We start from the raw sequence: 24,635 nt of genomic DNA, 5'->3' as shown, positions 1-24,635 counted from the left end.
TTGTTCATATATCATTCACACAGATTTTTTTGCACTTCATTTATTTGCATCTATAATTTTTAGGTACAATACATATGTTTAAAGGCCATTTTCTCAAAATGAGTTTGTTTCTCCACTTAAGGAGCACTTACATACACCAAACTTAACAGTTATATTCCTCTCTATATTCTGGAGGTTTTTACTGAGGGCTTTGTTCATATATCATCCCCACTGATTTTTTTTATTCTTCGCACTTCATCTGTTTGCATCTATTTCACTCACAATGCATTAAAGGCGATTTCACAAAATGAGTTTTTTCTCAGCTTCAGCAGCATTTACATACATCAAACTTAGCAGTTTTATTCCTCTATATATTCTAAAGGATTTTACTGAGGGGTTTGCTCATATATCATTCACACAGATTTTTTTGCACTTCATTTATTTGCATCTATAATTTTTAAGTACAATACATATGTTTAAAGGCCATTTTCTCAAAATGAGTTTTTCTCCATTTCAGGAGCACTTACATACACCAAACTTAAGTTATATTCCTCTCTATATTCTGGAGGTTTTTACTGAGGGCTTTGTTCATATATCCCCCCCACTGATTTTTTTATTCTTCGCACTTCATCTGTTTGCATCTATAGATTTCACTCACAATGCATTAAAGGCAATTTCACAAAATTAGTTTTTTCTCAGCTTCAGCAGCATTTACATACACCAAACTTAGCAGTTTTATTCCTCTCTATATTCTAAAGGATTTTACTGAGGGGTTTGCTTATATATCATTCACACAGAATTTGTTTTTCTTTTTTTTTTTGCACTTCATTTATTTGCATCTGTAGGTTTTAATTACACGTTTAAAGGCTGTTTTCTTATAATGAGCACCTACATACACCAAACTTAGCAGTTTTATTTCTTTCTGTATTCTGGAAGTTTTTACTGAGGGGTTAGTTCATATATTATTCCCACTGATTTTTTCATTGCACTTCATCTGTTTGCACCTATAGATTTCAGTCACAATGCATTAAAGGCCGATTTCACAAAATTAGTTTTTTCGCCACTTCAGCAGCCCTTACATACACCAAACTTAGCAGTTTAATTCCTCTCTATCTTCTGAAGGTTTTTACTGTGGGGTTTGTTCATATATCATTCCCACTGATTTATACAACATTTTATTCCTAAAAACGTAGTGAAAATGTGTTTTTCTGGTTGTTGACAGTATTGATGAAAACAGATATCTAAGTGATGGAAACAGATATCTAAAATTCCTTCCGTAAAAACCTTTAACACTAATATGTCAACAAAATAAAAGAAATTTTTGAACCTGGCTTTACCTAATGTTCAGATTTGTTTACTGGAAATGCATGCAAATTAGTGCGTATTTAATTATATTATGCCTCATTTGTGTTTTTAAACAGCATTTCAGAAAACTTTTAACTCAAGAAATGTTTTCATCAACTAGGGAAGTATGGTTATGTAGTTATTTACATTCTTTTATCCTGTTCACCTTCGTTGTCTTGCTCTAATTAGATTAATTTAGTCTACATCTGTTGTTCAATGACAGATTGAATAACAGATGTCTTATTGTTTTTGGATCATATCATTACTGAAGTGAGGTACTTAAGTGAGATATATCTTCAGTATCATTGTTAGTAGTATTATTGTAGTGTCAAAAACTGCCTTTTCAGAGGAGCTTGTATGTAGTTGAACTAGTTTTAATGTGTAGAGTGGCTTGAGAACTACAGTTTCTGAATCGCTTCACTAACACTGCTGTCATGCGTTGGCATGGTGTAGATCTAGTTGTGTCAGTGTTTACTGGCTTGTCATTCAGCGTGACTGACATACAGAGAAATTGTATTGACAGGCCATAACTTCTGCTTAGAAAAATACACCTTATCATCAGTCAGACAGAGAGCGTGTGTGTGTCACTATCACTCAGGTCTGTTTTATAACATAACAGGCATTTCTCAGATTGAGCCTTGCAGCTCCAGCAGTGTGTGGCGGCATCCACCAGAGGGCAACGTCTGTCAGGAAATGAGACTTATGTGGCCCGATGCCTCAAGTGCTGCTGGGAAGGTCCTACTTATGAGTGATTATGAGGCGATTCTAGTGAGAATCAAATGGACTTGTTAGGAAATGTATATTTTTATGGTATTTAATGCTACACTGCAAAAAGTGATGTACTTCTGCAGTAATTTTGTTTTATTCTCCCAAAAATTCTTAATTCAAGATATATTTATTTGGAATGCTAAATGATTGAAACAAAAAGAAATATCTGCCAATGGGGTCAGAAAAATAATCTTGTTTTTCCTTTGAGTTAAGTTCATTTGTGTGACCCCATTGGCAGATATTTATTCTTGTAAACAAGATTGTTAATTTTGGTACTTTTTTTTTTTTTTATATATATATATATTTAAAAATATATATATTTTAAGTGCTTTTAATGATTCTTAAGTAGACATATTCATCCAGACACAAAAAACAAAAACCTGACTGCTGGTGGTTACTTTTAAGAGTGTTTACACAACAAACACTATAAGTTATAAAACATACTGATGTCTTAAATTTGTCAATGCCTTGAGCTGTTATTTTTGCAGAAAATTGGTGAAATGCTTTAAACTTCTGGGTTATTATAATTACTTAAAACTAAAAATAAAACTTATTTATTTATTTATTTTTTTATCAGAAATAAAATAAACATTAACTGAAGTATAAAAAAAAACCCTGAAAAATAAAATGCAAAAAATAAAAAATAAAAATAATAATAATGTGGTTTAATGTTTTAATAAAATTGTATACATATGTTAAAAAAAATAATACTAAGAACAACAAAATTACAAAGACTTTAAAATGGAATAGTCTCACCAACATTAAAATAACACATAGCGCACATTATGTTTCAAAATGCACACTGAACTCCCAGCGCTTGGAGAGATGGAGTTCATGAGTATCAGCATTTACTATGAACCGAGCCGCTCTGAAAACATGCTATTATAATGAACTGCCGCGCTCGTGCAGAGAAACAAAGAGCAGAAGATGCACATCAGGTGTTTGATTGATATTTGATCTGTGTTTTATTATTCTCATACCGCCACAGAGAATGATTTGGTTGCACAAAGTCGTCACCTCATAAACCGCCTGAAGCATTCGTGTTTTCTAGCAGACGTCTTTTCCTTTCTTTATCAACCTCAGGCGACTAAATGCAAATGAACTAAATGTACAGTGAACGTAATTACGATCAATACTGTTTGGCTTTTGTCATGATTTTTCAATTGGCGTCTCAGGGCTTAAAATCACACCGTTTCCCACTGATCTGTCAGTCTGATCAAATAGTACATCAAAAAGTTGCATACTCCGCAGAAGGTCTACAGGTTTGTCCATACTTACAGAAAATGCTGGGTACAGAATACATGTATGCAGTGTGTGGTGGTGTGCTATTGAGAACACAGCCGGTGACCAAATTGTCCACATTTAGTCCTGTAACTCTGTGGTTGTAATGATTCAGAATGATTGTTTGTTAGTGTGTGTGTGTGTCTTTATGACCTGAGAAACCCTCCCTTAGTAGTGTGCGAGATGGTCAGTAATCATCTGTTATTGTCTCTGCTATTGTGCAGCAAGAAGATGAAGTTGAATACATGCTGATGGATAGCGAGGGACACACACACATACAGAGTCTCACATCAATAGAGGCCTGATTTTATCCCTGAGAATTAATCAATTCTCCCTCCCCTGATTCAATAAACTACTGCATACTACACACTAAAGACGGCACACGTATTACACCAGTGGTTCTCAACCGGTGGGGTGCGCCCCCCCGGGGGGGCGCGGACACTCTTGCGGGGGGGCGCGAGTAGGCTACAGGATGGGAGCAAAAAAAACAGAAAAAAAAAAAAAATGCAAATTCGTGATCTTTGTCTGGATTCATCGGATCTATTTTCGCTGCTAAAATAGACCAAAACAGTCATTATTTCATCAAAAATATAAGTGACTTAATATTATTAACTTGTTTGTTGAACTGTCATATGAAATCAGTGTCACATTTTCAATCGTGAGGTGAAATTAAGTGATGGTCAATTGTCAGCTCTCTTGGTCGTCAGGTCGTGTGATGTATGTTGCTGAACTGTATTCAAATGTTATAAATATAAAAACACCACATTTTGAAATTTAACTGCAGTATGTCAATTTAGTTTATTTGTGTGTGCTGCGCTCATAGACTTTAGAAAACGGCGCTCATTTGTTTGATCAGTGATGCGCGGGTTGATCCAAAATGAGCGGGTGCTTGCGGTCACCCGCGGTTACCCGCAGTTACGAGTCATCCAAAAATATTTTTAATGATATTCGGGTCGCGGCGGTCGGGTCGTTTGAAATAAAGATTCCAATTAAACCTTTGTAATTTATAGGAAATATTCAAGCAATAATATATAAATTATCTCATGTATATCCTTTAAAAACGAATTCCAAGTAAAAACGGTATTTTTCTTTACATTTCCAGAGAGCGAAACGAACGAAATTAAACATTACTTAATAAATTCAAGCCCAACTGCAATGAACCAGCTTTGGGGGGGCCCAGCTTGCAAAAGGTTGAGAACCCCTGTATTACACAGTCACTACTACACATGCACCATGTTCACTACATTGTATTCTACACACTACATACATCATTCTACACACTGTTTATGAACAATATTATATTATACAACATTAACATTCTGTAATCTACATGCTATACGCTACATTATACCCTATACACTATAGAAATCAAATTACACACACATACTGCACACTACTCACACTAATGTTATAAAATCTACATTATAGACACTAGAAAACACATTACACATAGAACACCTCATTACCTCACTAAATACTGCATTCTACACAACATTTATGAACACTTATTCTGCAGTCTACATGCTGTACACACTACATACTACATTCTATGGCCTGTCAATACAATGCTGTACACAGTGCTTACACTACATTCTGCACGCTACATACTATATACTACATTCTAGAGAACATTTATGAACAGTTATTCTGTAAACTACATGCTATACACACTACATACACTACGTACAGCACACTACATACTACATTCTAGACATTATTTATGAACGCTTATTCTGTAATTAACATGCTATACACACTACACTAAATACTACATACTATATACTACATTCTACACATTTATGAACACTTATTCTGTAATCTACACGCTATATGTACTACATGCACTTCGTACAGCACACTACATACTACATTTTAACACAACATTTATAAACACTTATTCTGCAGTCCTAATGCTGTACACTGCATACACTACATACTGCACGATACATACTATATACTACATTCTACACAATATTTCCGAACACTTATTCTGTAAACTACACGCTGTACACACTACATACAATACATACAGCACACAACATACTACATTCTAGACAACATTTATGAACACTTATTCTGTAATTTACATGCTATACACACTACATACACTAAATACTGCATGCTACATACTATATACTACATTCTACACATTCATGAACACTTTAATCTACATGTTGTACACTACATACACTACACTTCGTACAGCACACTACATACTACATTTTACACAACATTTATGAACAATTATTCTGTAAACCACATGCTGTATCTACATACACTTTGTACAGCACACTACATACTATATACTACATTCTACACAACATTTATAAAAACTTATTCTACAGTCTTAATGCTGTACACAGTGCATATACTACATACTGCACGCTACATACTATATACTACATTCTACACAACATTTATGAACACTTATTCTGTAATTAACATGCTATACACACTACACTAAATACTGCATGCTACATACTATATACTACATTCTACACATTTATGAACACTTATTCTGTAATCTACATGTTATACGTACTACATAAACTACATACAGCAGGCTACATACTATGTACTGCATTCTTCACAACATTTATGAACACTTATTCTGCAGTCTACATGCTGTACACACTGTATACTGCACACTACATACTATATACTACATGCTACACACCAATAATGACCACTTATTCTGCAGTCCTAATGCTCTGCACACTGCATACACTACATACTGCACACTACAAACTACATACATTATTCTGCACACCATTTATGATTGCAGATTTATTCTGTAATCTACATACTGTACACTAGACTACATGCTGCACAAAACAAACTAACATGTTTTAAAATCTACACTGTATGCTATAGAAAACACAATACTGCACACTATACATTATCTTCTACATACTGCACACTACAGAGTACATTATAGTCTACATACTACATACTTCATTCTACACACTATATCTGAACATTAACATATTCTGCAATCTACATGTTGTACTCTACATATTGCATATTATAATCAAAGCACTAGAGAAGACACTACATACTACACGCTACATAGCTTCTACCCGCCATTTATGAGTGAAAAGTTATTCTACGATCTACATGCTGTACACAACACTGCACATTAGACTCTATACACTAGAAAATGCTCTACACTGCATACTGAATACTGCACACTACATTATATTCTTCATACTGCACGCTACATGATACAAACTTCATTCTGCACACCATTTATGAAGACTAACATATTTTGCAGTCTACACACTTTACACTACACATTTGCACATTACACTCTATAGACTATAGACATCACACTACATACTGCACACTGTCCACACTACATTATGTGCTACATAGTGCATACTACATACTACACACCATTTATGAATGTTAACTTATTCTCCAGTCTACAAGCTGTACACTAAACACTGGACATTACACTCTATACACAATAGAAAGCACACTACACAACAAATGGCACACTACATACTACATTCTAAACATGATTTGTAAAATCCTATTAGTAACACTTACATATTCTGCAATCTGCATGCTGCACACTATGCATTGCAGATAACACTCTGCAGATAACATTGCAGATGCACACTACATAATACATACTTTATTCTGCACTTAAACTGTGAACACTTATTGTACAATCTACAAGATGTACACTACACATTGCACATTATAAACTATAGCAACACACTACATACTGCACACTACACACTACATACTTCATTTTGCACACCATTTATGAACACTAACTTCTACTGTCCACTTGTACAGTACATTACACTCTATACACTACAGAACACATATTGCATACTGCACACTACATACTTCATACTTCTTATGAACACCAACTTATTCTGCAGTCTACATGCTGTACACTACACACTGCACATTACACTCTATAGACTAGAAATAGCACTACATACTGCACACTATCCACACTACATTATATGCTACATAGAGCACACTACATACTACACACATAGTATGTTGAACATGAACTTATTCTGCAGTCTACAAGCTGTACACTAAACACTGCACATTACACTATACACAATAGAAAACACACTAGGCTACATACTGCACACTACGACACCATTTGTAAAAACTTATTAGTAACTAACATATTCTGCAATTTACATGCTGCACATTACGCACTGCAGATAATACTCTGTTCGCTATAGGAAACACTATGTACTGCACACTACTTAATACATTCTTCATTCCACACTTCAACTATTAACATTTATTGTACAATCTACAAGTTGTACACTACACATTGCACTTTATTCACTATAGAGAACACACTACATACTGCACACTACATACTTCATTTTACACACCATTTATGAACACTAACAATCCACTTGTACACTACATTACACTCTATACACAATAGAAAACACATTGCATACTGTACACTACATACTTCATTCTTATGAATACTAATTTATTGTGTAATCTACATGCAGTACACTACACACTGCAGATTACACTCAATGCAATAAAGAAATCACACTTCACACATACACACACTACATAGTACACACAGCACTTTAAATTAGCATTCAGAATATGAGCTCATAAATAATTATCATAAAATGCTCCTCTAAAGGACACATTTTCCTTATGTCAGGGAATAAAATAAGAAGTGTGTCATAAATCATCTCGTCCGTTCGTCCCAGGTTACGAGATCTTGTCAGCACTTTACAGTGGTTTTATCACTCAACGTCACGGTTTCCATGGAGACAGACGGTTAGTTAGCGGGCTAAAGAGGTTAAGCAGAAGGGCTGGGTTGAGAACGTGGGCCAAATGAGGTGTGAGTTTGATGCTGATGGATCCTCGCGGGGGTTTCGTGTCGCTAATATGTTGTTTCAGAGGTTGAACACGACGCCAGTGTTGGAGAATCTGTCTGAACTCGGTTAATGTCCGTGATGTGACCCATCATGCTGCGTTTCTGATTGGCACCAATATATAGACATTACCTTCAAAAAATCAGAAGCGGCCCTTTCATCCAGCGGACATCATCACCATTTCAGGTTGAACGTCTTATTGCAAATGAAGGCATTCAAAAGCGTTTGTGAGGCCTTGCGCTGAACGTCTCTATAAAGCTGAATCGTGTATGTGACTGTTCGCTGTGACAGGTTGGACGCGTTTCAAATGTCTCTCTGGGTTTGTGCTCATAACGCAGCTCATATCTTCAGAGAAATCTCAAGTCCATCTTCATTTCCTCAATGTCAGCTGATGCTGCTGTGATAGAAGTGCTTGTACAGTTTGTTTTTTATGAATGCACTTTAAATCTTTGCACGATTTTGACGTGGAAAAAGAGGATTTTTCTTCTAATATTTGGAGAAGTATGCATTTTTTGTCATTATTTGTCAGTAAATTAATGTATAACTATAATGTATTGTATACACTACATGCACTACAGTACATACTATTTACTACATTCTACACACAATTTATGCACGCTAACTTATTCTGCAGTCTACATCATGTACACACTGCATACACTACATAATGCACACTACATATTGCATTCTACACGTCATTTATGAGCATTTTTTCTGTAATCTGCATGCTTTACACACTGCATACACTACACATGCATACTGCATTCTACACGTCATTTATAAGCATTTTTTCTGCAATCTACATGCTTTACACACTGTATACACTGCATACTGCATAATACACTTTATGAAGTTATTCTGCACTGTACATGCTATACATACTGCATACACTACATACTCCACACTACTTACTGCATTCTAGACATCATTTATGAGCAATTTTTCTGCAATCTTCATACTTTACAGACCACGTACACTATATACTGCATTCTATACACTATTTCTGAACAGTTATTCTGCAATCTATGAACGTTTGAAGCAGTTGTAAAAGTATGAAAGCAGCTAGCATGTTTTAACATATTGCTTACATGATTTAACATGTTTTAGCATGATTAGCTTGTTGCTTAGTTACTAGCACGTTGCTAGCATTTTTCTATCATGATTAGAATGTTACTAGCATGTTGCTAACATGTTTCTAACATGATTAGCATGTTACTAGCATGTTGCTAACACGATTAACATGTTACTAGCATGTTGTTAGCATGTTTCTTACAAGATTAGCATGCTGCTAGCATGATTAGCAAGTTACTAGCATTTTGTTAGCATGATTAGCATGTTGTTAGCATTTTTCTAGTATCATTGGCATGTACCTAGCACGGTGCTAGCATGATTACCAAGTTGCTAGCATTTTCCCATCATGATTAGCATGTTACTAGCATGTTGTTCCCCACCTGTAGGTTGCTTTGGATAAAAGCATCTGCTAAATGAATAAATATAAATGTTGTTAACATGATTAACAAGTTACTAGTATGTTTGTACCATGATTAGCATGTTACTAGCATGTTTCTAACATGATTAGCAAGTCATTAGCAAGATGTTAGCATGATTAGCAAGTTACTAGTACAGTCATGTGAAAAAGTTAGGACACCCTATTGAATTCCATGGTTTTCTGTATCAGGACATCATTAAAAAAAACTGGTCCTTGGCTGGTCTTAAAATTTTGAAAAGAAAACCTCAGATGAACAAAAAGACATGGGAAATTGCACCGTGTCATTATTTACTGAACAAAAATGAAGCCAAAATGGAAACGCCATGTGTGACAAAGTTAGGACACCCTTACTGTTAACATTGGAATTAAGAGGGTAAATCACAGTCAAGCACTGATAATCAAATACCTTTGATTAACTGATCGTCAGCAAGTCTGAGTGCTTCTTTAAAAGCATAAGCTTTGGCAGTTTGCTGGTCTGGAGCCTTCAGGTGTGTGTTAACACAATGCCAAGGAGGTAAGACATCAGCAATCATCTTAGAGAAGCAATTGTTGCTGCCATCAATCTGAGAAGAGTAATACGGCCATTTCCAAACAATTTGAAGTTTATTCACAAGTGGAAGACATTTAAAACAGACACCTCTCCTTCCAGGAGTGGACGTCCCACAAAATTCACCTCAAGATCAGACCGTGTAAAGCTCAGAGAAATGGCAGACAACCCAAGAACTACACCTCAGACTCTACAGGCCTCAGTTCACATGTTAAATGATGAAGTTCATGACAATAACATTAGAAAAATATGGGACAAAAATGGCATGTTTGGAAGACTTGGCATAAGAAAGCATCTTCTATATATAAAAAAAAAACATTGCAGCAAGTCTTCTAGAATAATGTCCTTTGAACAGACAAAACTGAAGTGGAGATGTTTGGCCATAATGCACAGCGCCAAGTTTGGTGAAACCTCAAACACCTCATACCAATAGACAAGCATGCTGGAGGAGGGCTGATCATTTTGGGTTTGTTTTGTAGCCACAGGACCTGGGCACCTCACAGTCACTGAGTTATCCATGAACTCCTCTGTATATCAAAGTATTCTAGAGTCAAATGTGAGGGCGTCTGTCCGACATCTAAAGTTGGGCCAAAATTGGGTCATGCAACAGGACAATGATCCCAAGCACACCATCAAATCTACAACAGAATGACTGAAAAGAAAAGAATCAAGGTGTAGCAGTAGCCCAGATCAAGTCCAGAGCTCATCCTGACTCAAATGCTGTGGTGAGAGCTGTGCATAAACAAATGCCCACAAACCTCAATAAACTGGAGCAACGTTGAAAAGAAGAGTGGTCCAAACTCCTCCAGAACGATGTGAGAGACTGATAAAGTCACACAGAAAATGAATGCTAAAAGTTATTGCTGCTAAAGGCAACTGACTCATAGGGTGTCCTAACTTTGTCACACATGGCCTTTCCATCTTGGCTGTATTTTTCTTAAATAAATAATGACACAGTGTGATATGTCATGTGATGACGTTTATCCGAGGATTTATTTTCCAAATTTTAAGACCTGCCAAGGACCAGATCATTTTTTATTATGTCCTGATACAGAAAACCATGAAATTTAATAGGGTGTCCGAACTTTTTCACATGACTGTATGTCTGTACCATGATTAGCATGTTACTAGCATGTTGCTAGCATGATTTAGATAGCTAGATTAGAAATATTAGAAATATTAGAGTGGAAGCTTAAATGAGTCTAAATTGATTAGAAATAGTACATAGAAGGGAAGCTTGATTGAGTCTCAAGGGATTCTGGGAGTTTGAATAGTGTTGCTCATTTGAACATTCCGTCAATGCAAGTCTATGGGGTTTTTGGTGGTTTTGATAGTCTGGTTTATGAAAACTGTAAGCCGGATCAGTCTGAAAAGATACAGCACACCGAGTCAGACCAGTCTGAAGATCTGGGCCGAGTTTGGTGGTTCTAGCTTGAAAAATCTAGGAGGAGACAGATACTGAAATTTGGCTCAGAAGAAGAATCATCATCATCTTAAATAGTAGATCAGATTAATTATGCTTCTTTAGTAAATGTATGTAAAACAGTACTGAAAAACAAGACAGAAATACAGTATGAATTGTATGCCTGTGTGCATGCTAATGTAAATGCCAAGCCTGTCTCGTCCAGGAATTACTATGGTAACATTCATTGGTAATTAGAGGAAGCTGCTAAAGGAATAATTACGGCGACTTGTTCTCGGGGCCGCTGTTAGTTAAAGTGAGTTTGACAGGGTTAGCGGGACAGATGGAAATGTTCAGCTCTAATGAGCAGGACGGCTCCTCTCATTGCCACAATATGCGTAATATATTACTGCTGATTCAGGCCGGTGCGGTCGGCAGGTCTGTGGCCCCGAGCGCGGATCTAATGGAGAGATGAATCGCTCTGCGCCGGATCGCTGACAGGAGAGTGTCAGTATCAGGGGAAGAGGCTTACAAGCTGTAAAGCGGCTGAAAAATTAACCGTCAGCTGCTAAACAAACACGCTAGTGCTACAAAAACAAACTGTGAGGTGCTAAAACTCTCTCAGTTTTCAGTGTTGGATATTTTCATTTAGCAGAACTATTTTTTACTGACTCCAAATGAGATTTTTTTTTCTGTCTGGCCGAGACGTGATGCAACTTTCAGAAAGCTTTGCGAATAAATAATTCACTTTGAGAGAGTTTTCTTGATGATTCGCTGATAACTGAACGAACTGAATCTTTCCTGAAAGGACTGAAGCATCTTAAAGACGGGCAAAGTTCATTTCTGACAGAGTGAAAAATGGGAACGGGAACATGAATGTGAAGTTACGGGTCGTGAATCATTAAGGAAGCAAAATGTTCTTGATCTCATCCGGTTCAGTGTATTATGAAACGTACTGTAACTTTCACAGGATGGAAAAACAGAAAGCTTGTTGAAATTGCGAAGAGGATGAACATGCAGTGAGCTGGATGATGGATTTCAATAATAAACGTTTATTATTTGTACATCTTTTTAAGTTGGCTTGAGAAAAATCCCATTGACGGAATGTTCAGATGAGCCAAGACTATTCAAATTCCAACTGTTAGAACTTCCAGAATCCTTTGAAACTCAATCAAACTTCCCTTCTATGTACTGTATTTCTAACCCATTTAACTCATTCAAACTCATCTATCTATCTATCACTAGCCAAGCCTAGCAATTAGAGTCATGCTAGTAGCTTGCTAATCATGTTAGAAACATTCTAACAACTTGCTAATCATGCTAGCAACCTGCTAACAACCTGCTAACCATGCTAGCAACTTGCCAATCATGATAGAAACAAGCTAACAACATGCTAATAACTTGTTAATCATGCTAGAAACATGCTAGCAACTTGCTAATCATGCTAGAAACATGCTAGCAATTTGCTAATCATGCTAGAAACATGCTACCAACTTGTTAATCATGTTAGAAACATGCTACCAACTTATTAATCATGCTAGAAAGATGTTAACAAGTTCCTCATCATGTTAACAACCTGCTAGCAACTTGTCAATCATGCTAGAAACATACTAGCAACTTGGCAATCATGCTTGAAACAAGCTAACAACATGCTAACAACTTGTTAATCATGCTAGAAACATGCTAACAATTTGCCAATCATGATAGAAACAAGCTAACAACATGTTAATAACTTGTTAATCATGCTAGAAACATGCTAGCAACTTGCTAATCATGCTAGAAACATGCTAGCAATTTGCTAATCATGCTAGAAACATGCTAACAACTTGTTAATCATTCTAGAAACATGTTAACAACTTGTTAATCATGTTAGAAAGATGTTAACAAGTTGCTCATCATGCTAACAACCTGTTAGCAACTTGCCAATCATGCTAGAAACAAGCTAACAACAAGCTAACAACTTGTTAATCATGCTAGAAACATGCTAACAACTTGTTAATCATGCTAGAAACATGCTAACAATTTGCTAATGATGCTAGAAACATGCTAACAACTTGTTAATCATGCTAGAAACATGCTAACAATTTGCTAATGATGCTAGAAACATGCTAACAACTTGTTAATCATGCTAGAAACATGCTAACAATTTGCTAATGATGCTAGAAACATGTTAACAACTTGTTAATCATGCTAGAAACATGTTAACAACTTGTTAATCATGTTAGAAACATGCTACCAACTTATTAATCATGCTAGAAAGATGTTAACAAGTTGCTCATCATGCTAACAACCTGCTAGCAACTTGCCAATCATGCTAGAAACAAGCTAACAACATGCTAACAACTTGTTAATCATGCTAGAAACATGCTAACAACTTGTTAATCATGCTAGAAACATGCTAACAATTTGTTAATCATGCTAGAAACATGCTAACAATTTGCTAATGATGCTAGAAACATGCTACCAACTTGTTAATCGTGCTAGCAACCTGCTCACAACCTGCTAACCATACTAGAAACATGCTAGCAACTTGTTAATCATGTTTAAAACATGCTAGTAACTTGCTAATCATGCTAGAAACATGCTAGCAACTTGCTAATCATGTTAGAAACATGCTACCAACTTGCTAATCATGTTAAAAACAAGTTAGCAACATGGTAACAACTTGTTAATCATGCTAGAAACAGACTAGCAACATGCTAGTAACTTGTTAATCATGTTAAAAACATGCTAGTAACTTGTTAATCATGCTAGAAACATGCTAGCAACCTGCTAACCATGCTAGAAACATGCTAGCAACTTGTTAATCATGCTAGAAACATGCTAGCAACTTGCTAATCATGCTAGAAAGATGCTAACAATTTGCTCATCATTCTAACAACCTGCTAGCAACTTGCTAATCATGCTAGCAACCTGCTAACAACCTGCTAACCATGTTAGAAACATACTAGCAACTTGCCAATCATGCTAGAAACAAGCTAGCAACATGATAATCATGTTAGAAACAAGCTAGCAACATGCTAATCATGCTAGAAAGATGCTAACAATTTGCTCATCATTCTAACAACCTGCTAGCAACTTGCCAATCATGCTAGAAACAAGCTAACAACATGCTAACAACTTGTTAATCATGCTAGAAACATGTTAACAACTTGTTAATCATGCTAGAAACATGCTAACAATTTGTTAATCATGCTAGAAACATGCTAACAATTTGCTAATGATGCTAGAAACATGCTACCAACTTGTTAATCGTGCTAGCAACCTGCTCACAACCTGCTAACCATACTAGAAACATGCTAGCAACTTGTTAATCATGTTTAAAACATGCTAGTAACTTGCTAATCATGCTAGAAACATGCTAGCAACTTGCTAATCATGCTAGAAACATGCTACCAACTTGCTAATCATGTTAAAAACAAGTTAGCAACATGGTAACAACTTGTTAATCATGCTAGAAACAGACTAGCAACATGCTAGTAACTTGTTAATCATGTTAAAAACATGCTAGTAACTTGTTAATCATGCTAGAAACATGCTAGCAACCTGCTAACCATGCTAGAAACATGCTAGCAACTTGTTAATCATGCTAGAAACATGCTAGCAACTTGCTAATCATGCTAGAAACATGCTAACATTTGCTCATCATTCTAACAACCTGCTAGCAACTTGCTAATCATGCTAGCAACCTGCTAACAACCTGATAACCATGTTAGAAACATACTAGCAACTTGCCAATCATGCTAGAAACAAGCTAACAACATGCTAACAACTTGTTAATCATGCTAGAAACATGCTAGCAACTTGCTAATCATGCTAGAAACGTGCTAGCAACTTGATAATCATGCTAGAAACATGCTAACAACTTGTTAATCATGCTAGCAACCTGCTAACAACTTGTTAACCATGCTAGAAACATGCTAGCAACTTACTAATCATGTTAGAAACAAGCTAGCAACATGGTAACAACTTGTTAATCATGCTTGAAACATGTTAATCATGCTAGAAACAGACTAGCAACATGCTAGTAACTTGTTAATCATGTTAAAAACATGCTAGCAACATGCTAGTAACTTGCTAATAATGTAAGAATCATACTAACAACAGGTTAATTATCTTTCTATATATCTGACAGACTGCATTCAAACTTTAACCTTTTAAAATTACTTTAAACTTCAAACTATTTCAAACTGAAAACCATCAAACTTGAAACTTTTTTAACTTTTTAAACTTTTCAAACTTTCTGGTCCGGCTTTCTCAAGCCAACTTAAAGTTTGTCTTGATTAACTTTGTTATCTAGTTTGTTTATTACAGTATTGTGTTGGTATTGTCTCTATATGCTTATGAATGCTGCAAAAATGATGTTCTACCTTTATTTTTGCTGTTTTAATGTACAAATATCTAAACAGTCTTAAATCAAAATATGCAAGATATTAAGTCTTTCTGAAAAAGCAGCAAAATTACGTTTTTGCTTTAAACAAGAACAAATATCTGCCAATGGGGTCAAAATAAACTTAATTAAAAGGGCTTTTTTTGTTTTAAAGCATAAAAGTTACTTAATTTTAAGATTTTGTCTCATAGTAATTTGGCTTGATTAAAGACACAAATAGTAAGTAAAAACAAGTAAGTTTATACTTAAAACAAGAAAAAGTATCCTACAATTAGGTTAGAAAAATACAATTATTTCAGTGGAAAAACAGTTGTATTTTTCTGACCCCTTTAGCAGATATTTTTCTTGTTTTAATCCTAAATTGATTATTTATTTATTTATTTTTTAGAGAAAAGAAATTATATCTGATGTAATTTGGCTTCTGAAGTAAATGTATTTTGTTTTAAGTATGTTTACTGACCTCACTTAATTTTGTGTTACTTTATTTTTTATTTTATTGGCAGATATTTTTCTTGTTTTAGATATTTTTGTTGTGTTTTTTTTTCTTTCTTTGTTTCTTTATGTTGTATATAAATGATATCTGATGTTATTTTGCTTCTGAAGTAAATGTATTTTGATTTAAGTATGTTTGGGTATTTTACTGAAATGCAAGACAAAAGTACTGAGAAAAATTAAGTGAGTGTTAAATTAAAAGAAGAAAAATATTTTTCAGTGGGGTCAGAAAAATACATTTAATTCAAAGGGAAAACAAGTTTACTTTTGCAGACCCAATTTGCAAATATTAGTTGTTGTTTAAAGCATAAAAGTTATTTAATTTTAAGATTTTATCTCATAGTAATTTGACTTCCCAAAAAATGTTTTTTGAGTTAATGAATATTTAAACAATATTTAGATATTTTTTTTAAAGAACAAGACACAAATGCTAAGAAAAAACGAGTTTATAATTAAAACAAGAAAAAGACCAACGAGTCAGAAAAAAATACAATTTTACAAATTTACAGATTTATTTTTAATTCCTCTTGTTTTAATCCTAAATTTATTTTATTTTTATTTTTTTCTACATAAAAGAAATTATATGTGATTCAATGTTGATACTCCAGCAAATGTATCTTGATTTATGAATGTTTAGATATTTGTACTGGAAAACAAGGCAAAAATACTGAGGAAAATCACTGTTAGAATTGATTATGAATCATATCTCGCACACTTTGTGCCTATGTAGTGTGTTCCAAATGTCAGTTCTGATCCCTATGTAGGGTGTACACTAGAGCAGCTGACTGGGTTTCATTAGCGAAGGCCTTAAGTGTGGTTAAAATGCTCCACGCGTGTGCAATGATCAGACTCGGCCCGTGTAAGTGTTACTGACAGCGCCTTTAACTTTAGTCTTCTTTAATCACTTTAAACAGACACTCGAAAGCCGTGAAAACCTTCCTCTTCACTCGCAGGACCAAAATCACCTCCGTGACAGACGCTGAAGGGCGCGATTAAGCATTCAGAGCGGCTTCGCCGACATCTGAATCAATCTCACGCTTTGAAAGAGAGCCAGAGACAAAGAAAGATGTTCCCTACTGTCGTTTGATCCTTCAGGTGAAGGAAAATAATGGAAATTTCCTCACAGGTCATGAATAACGCCACTGTAATGATGTCGGCCTCTTCATGAAACCAAAACACCTCGTCTGGAGATCGATCGCCACAGAGGAAAATACAAAACCGCACGCTCTCGACCGGGTTCGTTGGGTCTGTGAGGCAAAACTTGGCGCCCGACGCGAGGACAGACGGTTTAATCAGCAGAAATTACAGGTTGCAGAGATGATTAGATGTATGGAGCTTTCCAGGTGCTAATTATCATGTCTGGATCAGTGAAGGTCGTGCCGTTACGGACAGAAAATGTGCGCTGCTGGGTTATTATCGTTAACTAAAACTAAACTATCAAAAACATTTTTGTTAATGGACATCAAGCTGAAACTAGATACAAATGTCAAGACATACTTTAGGTTGGCTTGAGAAAGCCGCACCAGAAAGTTTTAAAAAGTCGTAAAAGTTTTAAGGAAAAAAAAAACTTTTAAGTTTGATGGTTTTCAGTCTAAAATAGTTTGAAGTTTAAAATAATTTTAAAAGGTTAAAGTTTGAATTACTAGCATGTTTTTAACATGATTACCAAGTTGCTAGCATAATTAGCAAATTGCTAACATGTTTCTAGCATGATTCGCAAGTTGTTAACATGTTGCTAGCATAATTAGCAAGTTGTTAGCATGTTGTTAGCATGATTAGCAAGTTACTAGCATGTTTTTAGCCTGATTAGCAAGATGTTAGCATGTTGCTAGCATGATTTTAATGTCATTAACAAGTTGCTAGCATGTTTCTAGCATGATTAGCAAGTTGTTACCATGTTTCTAACTTTTTTCTAGCATGATTAGCAGGTGCTAGTATGTTTCTGTTATGATTATAGTATAATTAGTAAGTTGCTAGCATGTTTCTACCATGATTAGCAGGTTGCTAGCATGTTTCTAGCATGATTAACAAGTCGTTAGCATGTTTCTAGCACAATTAGCAGGTACTAGCATGTTTCTAACATAATTCTAGTATGATTAGCATGTTGCTAGCATGCTCCTAGCATGATTAGCAGGTACTACCATGTTATTGGCATGATTCTATCACAATTAGCGGGTTACTAACATGTTTCAAGCATGATTAGCAAGTTACTCGTATGATTTTAACATGGTTAGCATGTTAATAGTATGTTGCTAACATGATTACCAAGTTACTCACGTGATTCTAGCATGATTGGCATGTTAACATGTTGCTAGCATGATTAGCAAGTTATTAACATGTTTCTTGCATGTTTCAAGCATGATTAGCAAGCTATTAATATGTCGCTAGCATGATTAGCATGTTACTAGCATGATAAGCAAGTTGCTAGCATGATTCTAGCACGATAAGCATGTTAATAGCATGTTGCTAGCATGATTAGCAAGTTACTAGCATTATCCTAGCATGATTAACAAGTTATTAACATGTCGCTAGCATGATTAGCATGTTACTAGCATGATTAGCAAGTTACTAGCATGATTCTAGCATAATTAGCATGTTAACAGCATGTTGCTAGCGTGATTAGCAAGTTATTAACATGTCGCTAGCATGATTGGCATGTTAATAGCATGTTGCTAGAATAATTAGCAAGTTACTAGCATGATTAGCATGTTAATAACATGTTGCTAGCATGATTAGCATGTTGCTAGCAGGATTCTAGCTGCTAGTCTTGTCTAGAAAAGAGACAGCACACTAAGTGAGATCAGTCCTGAAATACTATTATCATTTTTATTAATATTTTGAGTTAGTTTTTACTTTTAGATTTCCCATTTTCATTGTAATTTTAGCTAAAGTTTGTCATTTGTTTATAATTTTAAATAGTTTTTGTTATATATTTGTTATATATTTTTTATTAATTTTATTTTTATTTCAGTGCTACTCCTACTTAAATAAATAAGTAAAATGTTTATTTTATTTATAATACAATTTTAAATTTATATTTTTATTTCTGTTTTAGTTGTAATTTTAGTTATAGTTATTATAAAAAGATATTTAAGATTAGATAAAAGATATTTTGTGATTAGAATTTTTGAGCAAAATAATCATGATCATACTTGATGCTGCTGTTATTAATTTTCCACACCTTTACAATGTTTTGGGCAATGTTTGATTGTTGTTGTGTTGTAATGTGTAATGAAGGTTATAAAAATATTATTTAAAAAAAGAAAGAAATAAAAAAATGTTGCCATGGTTGAAGCACTAAAATGACAAACTCAAAAAAAAAAAAAAAAAAAAAAACCCTGAAAACTAAAGCTGAAATAAAAATAAATGAAGCTTAAATTGTAGTATTATAAAAGAACAAAAACTATAAAAAAGATAAAAGTGCACAACAAAAAATTACAAACTAAAAAAAATAAAACTCAAAACTAAAGCTAAAATAAATATAAATTAGGCTTGAATTGTAATATTTTAATAGAACAAAAACTATAAAAAGATTAAATAAAAAATAAACAAAGCTTAAATTGTAATATTTTAAAAGAACAAAAAGCTGTAAAAAATCATAAAAGTACACAACAAAATGACAAACTAAAACAAAATAAAACTAAAAACAAAAGCTGAAATAAAAATAAAGGTTAAATTGTAATGTTTTAAAAGAACAAAAACTATAAAAAGATAAAAGTGCACAACAAAAAAATGACAAACTAAAAAAATAACTTAAAACTAAAGCTGAAATAAAAATAACTGACGCTTAAATTTTAATATTTTTTAAAAGAAAAAAGTGATTAAAAATGATAAAAGTACGTAACAAAAAAAAATGACAAAAAAAAGCAAAAAAACTAAAAACTAAACTTGAAATAAAAAATAAACAAAGCTTAAATTGTGATATTTTAAAAGAACAAAAGCTATAAAATAATAAAAGTGCACAACAAAAAATGACAAACTAAAAAAAAAAAAAACTAAAGCTAAAATAAAAATAAATGAAGCTTGAATTGTAATATTTTAAAAGAACAAACACTATTAACATTTATAAAAGTACACAACAAAAAAAAATGACAAACTAAAAAAAAATAAAACTCAAAACTTAAGCTAAAATAAACATAAATTAGGCTTAAATTGTAATATTTTAAAAGAACAAAAGCTAAAAAATAAAAGTGCACAACAAAAAAAATGACAAACTAAAAAAAATAAATAAAACAAAATATATTATTTTAAAAGAACATCAACTGATCAAAGTGATAAAAGCACAGAATAAAAAATTATACATTTAAAATCTCATTCAGAATATTAATAAAAATAATATAATATTTAAGAAATATTAAAATGTAGTGTTATGTGTGAAGCATCACATGCACTCATGTACTCACGTTTGCTTAAATGCTAAATGTAATTTCTCTTTTGTTTCTCAGGTCGTCTCCTGCGTCTGAAGATGTTTCGTGAGGACCACGGCTCTTGGATGACCATGTTTTTCAGCACGATTCTCTCGCTCTTCATCTTCTCCCACATCTATAACCTCATTCTGCTCATGAGCGGACGGATGGGGTAAGAGATCTCTCATCTTTAATTAGAAAAAGAGTTGCTCCTTAATTCCCTCTTCCCAGCTTTTCTCATTAGGGACGATGGTTGTAAGGAGTTTAACGATTTCTGCCTCCTTAATTCCATTAATGATTCTTTTATTGTTTTTAGAAAGTCCCGGTAATTGGTCGTAACTATTAGATTATAGTTAATGAGTCCAGAACCGCTGATTGATTCAAATGAATGACTTAGGGATTCAGATCTTTGAGTGTGTTTGGGGTTGAATCATGATTCTTTTTGAGCGATTCAGTTGAACGAACCAACTCATGAGATGTATTTGTTCGTAAATCAGACTACATAACAACAAGTTAAGGAATTAAATGATTTCTGGATCTTTAATTCCATTAATGATTCTTTTATTCATTTCAGGAAGTGTCCAATAACTAGTTGTAACTATTAGATGATAGTAATTAAGTAAATGAGTCCAGAACCGCTGAATGATTCAACAAGATAAGTGATAGATTCAAATCTTTGAGTGTGTTTGAATCTGATTCATGATTCTTTTTGAGCAATTCACAGACCCTCATGAGATGTATTTGTTTGTAAATCAGAAAAGATTCATACGTAAATACATAAAAGATTCATCGAAAAGAACCAGCTAAAAGAATCATTACTAAATCAGACTACATTGATCGTTCTGTATGTTTATTGTTGCATGCAGAAATGCAACAAAAAAATTATTTATTGTCTTTTGTATGGTTCAGTAAATGAGTCCAGAACCACTGATTGATTCAAATGAATGACTCAGTGAATCAAATCTTTTGAGTGTGTTTGCGTCTGATTCATGATTCTTTTTGAGCAGTCAGTTAAACGAACTGGCTCATGAGATGTATTTGTTCGTAAATCAAACTACATAACAAGTTAAGGAATGAAATGATTTCTGGTTTTTTAATTCCATTAATGATTCTTTTATTCATTTCAAAAAGTGTCCAATAATTGGTTGTAACTATTAGATGATAGTGATTGAGTAAATGAGTCCAGAACTGCTAAATGATTCAGTGAGAGATTCAAATCTTGTGTGTTTGAATATGATTCATGTTTCTTTTTGAGTGATTCAGTTAAACAAACAAGCTCATGAGATGTATTTGTTCGTAAATCAGACTACATAATGAGTTAAGGAATTAAATGATTTCTGGATCTTTAATTCCATTTAATGATTCTTTTATTCCTTTTACGAAGTGACCAATAATTGGTTGTAACTATCAGGTGACAGTAATTGAGTAAATGAGTCCAGAACCACTGAATGACTCAACAAGATAAGTGAGAGATTCAAATCTTGTAAGTGTGTTTGAATATGATTCATGATTCTTTTTGAGTGATTCAGTTAAATAAACAAGCTCATGAGATATATTTGTATGTTAATCAGACTGCATATGAATCCTGGAGTTCAACACTTTTAAAAGATTTGTTTAAAAAAAAACAGCTAAAAGAATCACTACTGAATCAGACTACACTGATCGTTTTGCATGCAAAAATGCAACAGAAACACACACATTTATTGTCCTTTGTATGATTTTGTGCAAAATTTGGATAAAAACAGAATTGCACTGCAATTTTGAATAGAAATGGCTCTCTGTTCTCACTGTTGTAACTTGTTCCTCATCCTAGATGTTCAGATGTCTTAAATTAGTAGTTTAAATGAGCCTTTTAAGAGTTGCTCTTTCATTCCCTGTTCCTGGGTTTTCTCATTAGGGATGGCAGTCGTAAGGAGTTTAACGATTTCTGGCTCTTTAATTCCATTAATGATTCTTTTATTCCTTTTAGGAAGTGGCCAATAATTAGTTGTAACTATCAGGTGACAGTAATTGAGTAAATGAGTCCAGAACCGCTGAATGATTCAACATAATAAGTGAGGGATTCAAATCTTTGAGTGTGTTTGAATCTGATTCATGATTCTTTTTGAGCGATTCAGATAAATGAACTAGCTCATGAGATGCATTTGTTTGTAAATCAGACTACATATTAATCTACATATTAAGAGTTCAAGACTTTTAAAAATTTCATTAAACAGCTACAAGAATCATTACTAAATCAGACTACATTGATCGTTTTGTATGTTTGTTGTTGCATGCAGAAATGCAACAAAAATGTTTATTTATTGTCTTTGTATGGTTCATTAAATAGAAAAAAAGAGTTGCTCCTTAATTCCCTCTTCCCAGCTTTTCTCATTAGGGACGATGGTTGTAAGGAGTTTAACGATTTCTGCCTCCTTAATTCCATTAATGATTCTTTTATTGTTTTTAGAAAGTCCCAGTAGTTGGTCGTAACTATTAGATTATAGTTAATGAGTCCAGAACCGCTGATTGATTCAAATGAATGACTTAGGGATTCAGATCTTTGAGTGTGTTTGGGGTTGAATCAGAATTCAAATCTTTTGATTTGTGTGTTTGAATATGATTCATAATTCTGTGATTCAGTTAAACAAACAAACTCATGAGATGTATTTGTTTGTAAATCAGACAACATATTAAACCACAGAGTTCAAGACTTTTAAAAGATTCATTAGAAAGAACCAGCTAAAAAAATCATTACTAAATCAGACTACGTTGATCGTTCTGTATTTTTGTTGTTGTGTGCAGAAATTCAACAGAAGGAAGTTCTTGTGAGTGTGTTTGAATATGATTCATGATTCTTTTTGAGTGATTTAGTTAAACAAACAAGCTCATGGGATGTATTTGTTTGTGAATCAACACTGATCGTTCATTCAAAAATGCAACAGAAACACACATATTTATTGTCCTTTGTATGATTTTGCACAAAATTTGGATTAAAACACAATTTCACTGCGATTTTTGAATAGAAATGGCTCTCTATTCCCAACGTTGTTACTTGTTCCTCATCCTAGATGTTCAAATGTCTTAAATTAGTAGTTTAAATGAGCCTTTTAAGACCAACTCATGAGATGTATTTGTTCATTACTAATGTACTTGTTCACTGAATCATTACTAAATCAGACTACATTGATCATTCTGTTTCTTGTTGCTTGCAGCAATGCAACAGAAAGATGTTTATTTGTTGTTGTTGTATTATTTAGTAAATGAGTCCATTATTGCTGACCGATTAAAACAGATGACTCGGGGATATTTTGACTCTGTTTGAGTCTGATTTATGACTTTTCGAGCGATTCAGTTAAACGAAGCGACTTATGGGATTATTTTTGTGCCAATAAGAATGAACGTAACTTTATAAAACTGAACGTAACTTTCCAATAAACGATCAAAAATATGCCACTGCAAAAGAAGAAAAACACAATGAAAATGAAAAAATGAACTCAGTCGCACGAATTTAACATGCTCTTCAAATATGCTCCATTCTTTGTTAATGATTTTCAAAGAATCGTTTTCGCGAATCATGGATTCTGAATGCGTTGCCACAACTTTCGCTTACGCTTCGCAAATTTTCGTTTGCTGTTTTGGCACAAACCTCTCGTGAGGGCGGGCTTAACA

At 33.9% G+C, this 24,635-nt stretch overlaps 1 protein-coding gene across 2 annotated transcripts in view; it reads left to right on the top strand.

Annotated features, from left to right (window-relative positions):
- The window catches only part of tmem117 (transmembrane protein 117), a 106,154-nt gene that overhangs the window by 21,501 nt on the left and 60,018 nt on the right, over positions 1-24,635 (top strand). For both annotated transcript variants that reach the window (XM_051099459.1, XM_051099460.1), the window contains exon 3: positions 21,024-21,156. In XM_051099459.1, coding sequence (XP_050955416.1) covers positions 21,024-21,156 — 133 coding nt within the window. The remainder of the gene's footprint in view (positions 1-21,023; positions 21,157-24,635) is intronic.

The sequence above is a fragment of the Labeo rohita genome, chromosome 25, assembly GCF_022985175.1.
Source record: "Labeo rohita strain BAU-BD-2019 chromosome 25, IGBB_LRoh.1.0, whole genome shotgun sequence".
NCBI lineage: Eukaryota > Metazoa > Chordata > Actinopteri > Cypriniformes > Cyprinidae > Labeo > Labeo rohita.
The sequence above is the reverse complement of the archived record's forward strand: the minus strand, read 5'-3'. Positions and strand labels throughout refer to the sequence as shown.